The sequence below is a fragment of the Opisthocomus hoazin genome, chromosome 4, assembly GCF_030867145.1.
Source record: "Opisthocomus hoazin isolate bOpiHoa1 chromosome 4, bOpiHoa1.hap1, whole genome shotgun sequence".
Classification (NCBI taxonomy): domain Eukaryota; kingdom Metazoa; phylum Chordata; class Aves; order Opisthocomiformes; family Opisthocomidae; genus Opisthocomus; species Opisthocomus hoazin.
In genome coordinates this window covers 61,394,666-61,402,999 of record NC_134417.1, presented here as the reverse complement: position 1 = coordinate 61,402,999, position 8,334 = coordinate 61,394,666, and the positions used below count along the sequence as shown (strand labels likewise).

The window sequence follows — 8,334 nt, the reverse complement described above, 5'->3', positions numbered from 1 at the left end:
CGAGTAGACTGGGGGTGCAGGAGAGGCTGGGAGGAGACACAGCTGGACAGCTGGCCCCATCTGACCCAGGGGATCTCCCATACCATATGATGTCATGCTCAGCATTAAAAGCTGGGGGGAAGAAGGAGGAAGAGGGGGGCAGGCGGGCGTTCGGAGTGATGGCGTTTGTCTTCCCAAGTAGCCGTTACGCGTGATGGAGCCCTGCTGTCCTGGGGATGGCTGCACAGCTGCCCGCCCATGGGGAGTGGTGAATGGGTTCCTTGTTTTGCTTTGCTTGCATGTGTGGCCTTTGCTTTGCCTGTTAAACTGTCTGTATCTCAGCCCACGAGTTTTCTCATTCTTACCCTTCCACTTCCCTCCCCTTTCCCTCTTTCCTCTGGAGGGGAGTGAGCGAGCGGCTGTGTGGGGCTGAGCTGCTGGCCGGGACCAACCCACAACAGCCCTCTTCTTCCACAGTGCTTCGATGTAAAACTGAAAGTTGCGGTTTCAAGTGACACAGTGATTTTACTCTTTCTAATAATGGTAGATGATAATAAGGAAAAAATATGACAAACAGCAATGTTTTGTATGTAAACACTTGAAATGGATTTATTTTTTAAAAAATCATTTTTACAGTTGGATCATACAGTATTCTTCGTTACGCCTTAAATTAAAAGCTTCCAGCTTTTAAAAATGCTGCCCAGTACAAAAGTGCTAATGTAAAACTGTAGTGTTTGTGTATATAAACCAGCACTACACATCACTAGATACCACTCTAAACAGTCTCTTCACCAGTTTCAATGAGTGGAGAAGAGGTGGCAGATCAGACTTCATAGTATTTAAGGGCTTCCTTCCTCCCCTTACAGTTCAGTCTTCAGGAGCTTCAGCGCTTTCTGCATGTTTGAATACACTAGAAATGAAATATTCATACACGTTATTTTTGATGCAACTTCCTCTGCCAGCGACTACAAGTGTTGCAGAGGAAATGTCATTATTATTAAAGGTTTTTCTCACATGCCTATTGCTACACGGATTCTGATGCACTGTGCTCTTCCAGGCATTTTGTGAATGTCATCTGTTTAATTTCGACTGGTGAGAACATACATCTGTTAGTGCCAGCGCAGAAGCATCGGCGGGGCAGAGGTGGGAGTTGTGCAGCGGGAGGGAGGGCTGCGGCATGCCGCTCTTCCCTGCTCCTGGAGGTTTCCTGACCTGGCCCGGCAAGAGTTCTCACCCTCACTTACAGTGAACAGCTGCTGAATTGCGCACATTCCTAGCGACCTATGCTTGCTTTTAAAGCAGATGGGTGTCTGAGGCTCCAGGGCTCTGCTGTCATTCTCTCCACCTCGCTGAGTTTAAGTCTAGCATCCTGTTTTGTTTTAACCCTGGTTAACTGTCTTTCAGCAGGTGCTGAGTGCGAGACTCTGTAATGCCTGGTGTTATTCCTTGCTGCGTGAAAAATGTGACTGCTTTCAGAATATTTTCAGAATTTTTCAGAATATTCTACTTACACAATGAGATGTCAGAGGGCTCATATGCGTAGAGGCGGTTTGAGTATCTTCCAGTAATATCTGCTCTCACAGTCAGGGAAGGATCTGGAAAAAAAGGATGAGAGGCGTTCTGGAGGGACAGGATTAACTTTCACACAGAAGGAGAGAAACCTTTCTGCACTTCTGCTTGCTCCCTAAATGTTTCTGCAAGACACATCTGCTTCCACTAAGAACCAAGAGATCGTTCTTCCACACAGTCACTGACATTTCAATTTTAAGTGTTGTGCTTGCAGATTTATTAAGAAGGGGATAGGTTTAATTCTGCTCAGTGCTGATCGGCCTTGCACCCTGTGCCACTGCATGGGTACCTGAATTAACTCTACGAGCTGAGTCTGCTTTCAGGCTACAAATGTTATTAAAAAAGAAATAATAAAGGAAGATATTGTGGCAGTTGCTTTCATCTTTTGAAAATGGTCATCATGACCTAGATTTGTAAATGCAAGTGTTGATGATGCCCGTGTGCAGTGTGTGAGGCTGCGTGTCTGTTCTGGGAGCAGGAATACCGGGGTACATGCCTGGCCACTAACAAGTCTCAAAGCACAAATGCTTTGGAGGGGTTTGTGCAGGTCCGTGGGGCGCAGAACTGAGCACTGAGCTTTGAAAACGAGCCCCTGAAGCACCCGGGGTCACGGGTGTTCCGACGGTGCCTGCGATTGTGTGACAAACCCAAAGCTGACGGGTGTACAGCATTTCTAGGGATAGGAGCATGAGCAAGGCTGAGCCAGCACCTACCCATGCCAGTGACCGTGGCATCGTGTCATTTTGGTGACACGATGGAAGGAGCTGCATCATTCGTGGAATCCACGAGAGAGGAATGCTGGACCTGTGAAGCTAATGAGCCGGCTGGGGTTGCTTTGAAATTTCACCCAGCAAAACCAACTGGAAATTTTACGTTTCTCGTAGAGTAAATTCCAGTTAATAAGCCTGAGGATTTGAGATGCGTGGTGTAGCAGGGGCTTTGATCTGAGATCAGCTTTGATGCTTGAAGTACTCACCTATGAACAAAATCCGAGGGACGTACTGGCCATCAGGTGAAAGATTCTTGTCTGTGGTTTCATACTTAAAGAAAACAAACAAGGTTCCCAGTCAAGGAGGGAAGTTACATAAATATGTTTTTTCTTCATTGTACTTTGTGTTATGAAATACACCTCAAATAACATATTTTGCAGTTGAAGAGATTCACTGTCTGGGATGCAATCTTTTAACAGCTGGAACTGCAAACTGGTAACAACAGTATGTGTTATTATTAAACTTTAAATTCCCTCATATTTTGAGTTTATGATAGCTACAGATGAAAGACACTTATTGCTACATCTATTATGCTTCAGCAATGGCCATTTTCCTAGCCAACCCTAGCTATTAAACTGACTAGTTATAACTAGAGAAGCCATAATTAAAAATAGAACTTTATTGCCCTCACTTAATAAAGTGTAACTGGGAAACTTACCACAAGGTTCAGGAGAATGAAATTTTCAGCCAATTTCTGTATCTCTTTGTGTTCAGCGAAGACCTTCTTGAGGGCTAGAGTGGAAACAAGTGGGAATGAAAGTTAAAAATATACCCCTGAAATAGCTTGTCCTTGAAAAAGAAATTGAAACAAACTGATAGAATCAAAATGATAATTCACAGTTTACAATTACAGCAAAAGAAGATTTGAAGTTCATTCTGCTGGAAGATGATCAACTCTTTTATATTCTATGGTAAAGAGTAATTATAATGCTACAAAATGTCCCTCCTTGCTTCAGATAGTGCCGCTCGCTCTCAGATTTGTCTGCTTAAGTTTGAATTTGAGCATCTGACCCTTCAAACCTCCTGATCTACTACTGCAGTTTCTGGCTCCAGTTCTGAAGGCACTGGCAATACAGCGTGTAGGACTTCAGCCTGAAATGTTCGGAAGGATTTTAGTGCTTGCACAGAGATCCTTCTGCAGTTATGGGAGCTACGGATAGACGCAAAGGGCTTGCAGGAAGAAGGGCCTCAGATAAATTCAGAAACGCTGGGAAAAGAGCAGTCCCAGTTACCAGAAATCCCACAAGAGCTCAGTTTCAGCCTAGTTTGATTTAATCGCCAGCCAGATACAGTCTTGGTCATCAATGATGTGTCCTTTCCTATAAATTAATGTTTTTCCCTACTCCTGGTCTGGCTATTGATTTTGCCTGATAGTGACACGAACCAAAGCCACATTGGTCACAGGCCAAAACCTGCTGACCTGTGCTCATTTCTGTATCCACCCTATATCACATGGTACCGAACGACCGTTTTTATTTTACATCCGCACGTTGGAAAATACCTGCGCAGGACAGCATCATGAAGAACACTCTGTGTGCTCGTGCGCGCTAGCATTTCGCTACGGCTTTCTCAGCGAGCGGAATGGTGGCTGGTTTTTTTTTTTTTTGAAGCGACATTTATCCAGAAACCCCAAACCAGCGGGTTTTTTTGTTTGTTTGTTCCGTTTTGTTTTTTTTCAGCGCGGAGGGATTACCTTGGCTGTGTGGGCAGTCGTCCAAGTGGTGGATAATCATCAGGGGTTTGTTGCTGGAACAGAAGAGCCCTGGTTAGGGGCCGGAGCAGTGCGGAGCGGGGCGCGGGGGGTCGCGGGGGTGCGCGGTACCTGTGCTTGGAGCGGAAGAGGGCCTCCTCGTAGGTCTGGGTCCAGGTGAGCTGGTCGCCCCAGCCTGCGGGGAGGGACAGGCAGCGCCTTACGAGCGGGGCCGGGGCCCGCGGGTTCGCGTCCCGCCCGCGGCTGCGGGGACGGGCTGTGAACAGGCGCTGCTGGGGGGCTTTAGGTCGGGAATAAGGGCGGAGGGGGTGCTAGGAAACACTAGAAGGTGCATTTTCAGAGCGCGATGCAAGAGAATTCACTTATCAGAACAGCAGATGAATCAAGACTGTAGTAGATTGCACTTTTTTTTCCTAACTTGGCCTGTTTTTTTGTTGTTTTTTTTTTTACCTCTGGAGAGTGTCTGAGGCAGTTTCGGTTTAGCAGTAGTCTCCTTCTTGCCCACATCCTTTGCCAGAGCACAGGAGATGGCAACAAGCAGCAGGAACATGGACACGTAAGTCTTCTCCATGGCCGCTCCTGGAAGAGATGAGAGAACCTTCATGTGGCGGTGCCTCCCGGGCTGCTCCTTGCCTGGAGGCACACAGCAGATAAGGACCGTCAGGCAGCGGGTCAAGGCACAAGTATGCAGCAGGGTGAGTCGGGGCTGAAAGGAACTGCTCCAGGCAGGGGACTGGGCTTGGGGGAACCCAGGTTGGCTTAGCAAATTGCTGTGAAGGACCTGGCTGCTTTCTGCTGCTCTGTTCATGCTGTTAGGCTGTGGTCCTTTTAAGATGTGCATTTAGGTGTTAGTTTCTCTCTCTTCTTTCTACATATATTGAATTTGCTCAGTAAAACAACTGGTTTCAGCAATTCCAAAAGTTGTGTCAAGTCCTACTAAGTTCACAGTTCTACATCAGTCTCCTGGTGTTACAGCAGCCAAGCACTTTAGCAGCCCAGGTGCTGAAAAATTAACCTGTCTCTCCTCCACTTTGCAGCAGGAGCAACTCACATGAGAAGTCAGAATGTTAAGCTAGGCTTTATAGTGAGCCATTGGCATAGGCACAGCTTAATGCTGTTGTTGAAGATTCCGATCCTGTCTTCCTCCTTAAAAGTATCATCTAATCCTTAAAGCCAGTAGAATCTATAATAAAAAGAGTGAGGAAGAGTTGCTGTGTAGAACAGCAAGAACTGAAACGCATTCTGTTGGTTTAAGCAACTCAAAGCAGAGGGCTTTTCCTGAGCTGGACTCTGGGGGATGGAGCTGAGACATGTCTGATGGGAAGCGCCTCAGCATTTCAGCTGGGATGCTTCTTTGAAGGGGTAAAACGCTTTAGCATCATGACCCTATGCTTTCTCATTAAATTTCCGCTTAGAAACTAAAACACCAATGTAACAGGTACAGTAAGAAAATGTAAGATATTCCAAAAGCAATACAGAAAATTCAAAAGATTCAAGCAAAAATTACAACAGGCTGACAGTTTTTAAAATTCAGACAATGAAAATGAAACTCAAGGGAAACAGAAGCGTTTTTCTGGGTAGGAACTGCAGGAGGAGACGTTAGCTGAATTTGCATCAGTGGTACAGTGCTCTTTGCTGCTGGGGTGTCCAATAGACCTCAAACATCCAAAAAGTTACTGTGTCAAGGACATGCAATACAACTTTTGCAGCAGACTGCTTTTCTGCCCGAAGAAACGTCTCCTTGGCAAGGAAGAAAATTGCATAAAGTTAAATGAAACCCAGTGGATTTTCAGGGTTGCCTCAAGAGTTGTTTTGGTGAGAGCTGCATAGCGGAAGTAATGCTGCTTTACCAGAAAAAAAAGAAAGGTACCGGACACCAGGAAATTAAAGACCAGGCAAATATTATGCTGTTGCCGGTGCAGAATGCAGAAAGCAAAGACAGAGGAACATAAAAGCTGCTCTTTAAGAGCTTCGCCTCTGGAAGGCTATGTGCACTTCTGCTCAGTTTTCCACCTCCCCCAAAACCCCCCTCCTCTCCTGGCTCTTTCAACCCGTAAAGCCAGCATTTCTCTATGCATTTTTTCTCCATAGCAAGCTGTGCTGAACTGTGCTGCAGACTTTTCTTTCCGTTGATCGTCTGCCCCGGCCCCGGGTAACCCGGGCTCAGAGCTCCCCCAGGTACTTTCTGAAGCAGTCAGCGTGCCGTGCTGTGCTGTGCCTTACCTTGTTTACTCTCCCAGATGCCTGCCAGGGTGTGAAGGTGTTCCTGGGTATAGTGTGAACGCTCCTCTTCCTACTGCCTATTTATGCACCTTCGCACACCCCAACTCCACCCACAAGCTTTGAATTTGAATACTACTCCCAAAGGGCTAAACTTCCCAGTTTTTTCCCCACCGAAACATTCAGAATTAATTTTGTAATTAAATAACATTACGTTTTCCTGTCAGACTCCGTATTTAAAGCTCAGAGATGTTTCTGTAGACTTTTGGGACATTTTTTGGAGGGTGATTTTAAAAGACTGGCAAAGATCCAAGTCCAGGTAAGCTTAAGTCAAGACTCCTGATTTGCCTGAAGAGTGACTCGTCTTTTTTTGATTGGTTGGAAATTCAGTACGGGTTGCTGTTCTTTTAGACCTCTGAAAAAGTTTAATTGATGACTCAGAACTTTAGATGTTAATTAGATAATTAACTATGCACATTATACAGATATGTGTGTACATATCTGCAGGAAAACTGCAAGAAAATCTAAAACTTTGTAAACCTCTCTACAAAAATGTGTTTGGCAGCTATAACAAGAAACTGTTCATAAGCAGAGGTCTAAATAAACCTTTATTTCAAATTTCATGCTTTATTTGTTATGCAGACATTTATTTTTAACTACAGCATGAAAATCAACCCTTTTAGTTTTCAGAGACATGTATAATACAGTGCAACGCTCAGGGACATGAGACCCTTCCAGCCTGCTGGAAGACCATCCCTACTCTTGCCCTTGCTACAGGTGGTCCTTCCTCAGAGGTCAACGTGATTCTGTCCTCAGCAATATATGTTGAAACTACAGTATGTTCTCCTTGATTCATGCCTCATATATTTCAGTGAGATTAAAATCACATGTTCAGGGGCAGTGACCACTTACCATTACTCAGTTGCGTAGATGATAGCCATCAGCTATGGATTTTCCTGTTCGAAATTCACAGTGCTCTCTGATGGCTGCAAACAGCGCCCATTTTTTAAGAATATACTTAAGAGCATGTAGTGCTTTGAATCATAGTTGGTTTGTTTGTTGTTTGTTTTTTTTTAATATTTTTTCAATAGTCATTAGGAAAATGAGGTGCAGAAGCAAGGTGGTGAACTCAAGTAAAAAAAAAATTTGCTGTTCCTTACAAACGTACAGTAGTACCGTGCTTTGCTTAGATGCTTGACTTATTAGAAGGGTGAAACCAAAGCTCCCAGGAAGACTAGTCATTTTAACTCCCATTTCTGTATGTTTGACGATAAATGTATGTTTTCCTGATAAAGAAATGAAATGAGAGAGATTGCATATGAATCTCTGCTCCTCCGCCAGCATTTCTCCCTGAAGATTCAGAGATGTATTTTGTTAGCTTCTATATTGTGTCTCCAGATCGCATCCACTCAGAATTTCTTCTAAAGCATATACAAAATAAGTTTCCAAGATCCATGGGTGGACATGTGAGCACTCACTTTGAACATTCAGGTTATATCCTTAATCTACTTCACTGTAGATGTAGGAGTCAAATATTAGGTGCCCGTTTCTGAAATCCTGGTCTCAGCTCTGGCAATTCATAATTGTAATTTAACATGTTCTTGCTGACTGTCTTCTCAGGTCCTGCCTAGTAGCATTTGGTAGTTTTGCAGCCTGTAATGTAAGTTCTGGTTGCTCTCTGGACATGTGAAGAGATAACGAGCAAGTAGGCTTCCATTCACAGGCTTTTAAAAAAAATTTGGTTTTGTCTAAAAATGCATTCTCAAAACTAAGCCCTCACCTGCTCCTTGGCTCCTGCCTGAGATGTATTTCCATTTAATTTGCAACTTTGCTTTCTCCTGTTTTCAGGAGATGACTTACCTTAGCCTGTCTCCACATAGCTTTGTGCTGCTCTGTAAGAATTGTTTCCTACAAGGAACTCAATAGTTCAAATGTAGCTGCTCATAGGGACTTCCCTGTCAGCTCAAACCCAGTGATCTCAACAGAGCTGGGTGAACATGTCTCCCATGTCCTTGTGCCTTGTTAATGAAGAGAGGGGGGATCTCAGCCTTTCCCACAGCTCCCTTTTGGGTCCTGAGACTGTAC

The 8,334-nt window shown here is 44.6% G+C and overlaps 1 protein-coding gene across 1 annotated transcript; it reads right to left on the bottom strand.

Annotated features, from left to right (window-relative positions):
* Positions 1 to 714: 714 nt before the first annotated feature.
* AGR2 (anterior gradient 2, protein disulphide isomerase family member) lies at positions 715 to 6,286 on the bottom strand. Its single transcript, XM_075417463.1, has 8 exons — positions 6,253 to 6,286; positions 4,480 to 4,608; positions 4,141 to 4,204; positions 4,012 to 4,064; positions 2,977 to 3,050; positions 2,525 to 2,588; positions 1,491 to 1,574; positions 715 to 889 (listed from the first exon to the last, which is right to left on the bottom strand). Exons 2-8 carry the CDS (start codon positions 4,598 to 4,600, stop codon positions 840 to 842), a joined length of 510 nt encoding a protein of 169 aa, XP_075273578.1. The 5' UTR covers positions 4,601 to 4,608; positions 6,253 to 6,286; the 3' UTR covers positions 715 to 839.
* Between the last annotated feature and the right edge of the window lie 2,048 nt (positions 6,287 to 8,334).

Coding starts and splice junctions, on each gene's coding strand:
- AGR2 (XM_075417463.1), bottom strand. CDS start 4,600: ATGGAGAAGACTTACGTGTCCATGTTCCTGCTGCTTGTTGCCATCTCC. Junction 4,065..4,140: donor CTCTTCCGCTCCAAGCACAG/GTACCGCGCACC, acceptor CTTCTGTTCCAG/CAACAAACCCCTGATGATTA. Junction 890..1,490: donor GCCCTCTGACATCTCATTGT/GTAAGTAGAATA, acceptor TTTCATTTCTAG/TGTATTCAAACATGCAGAAA.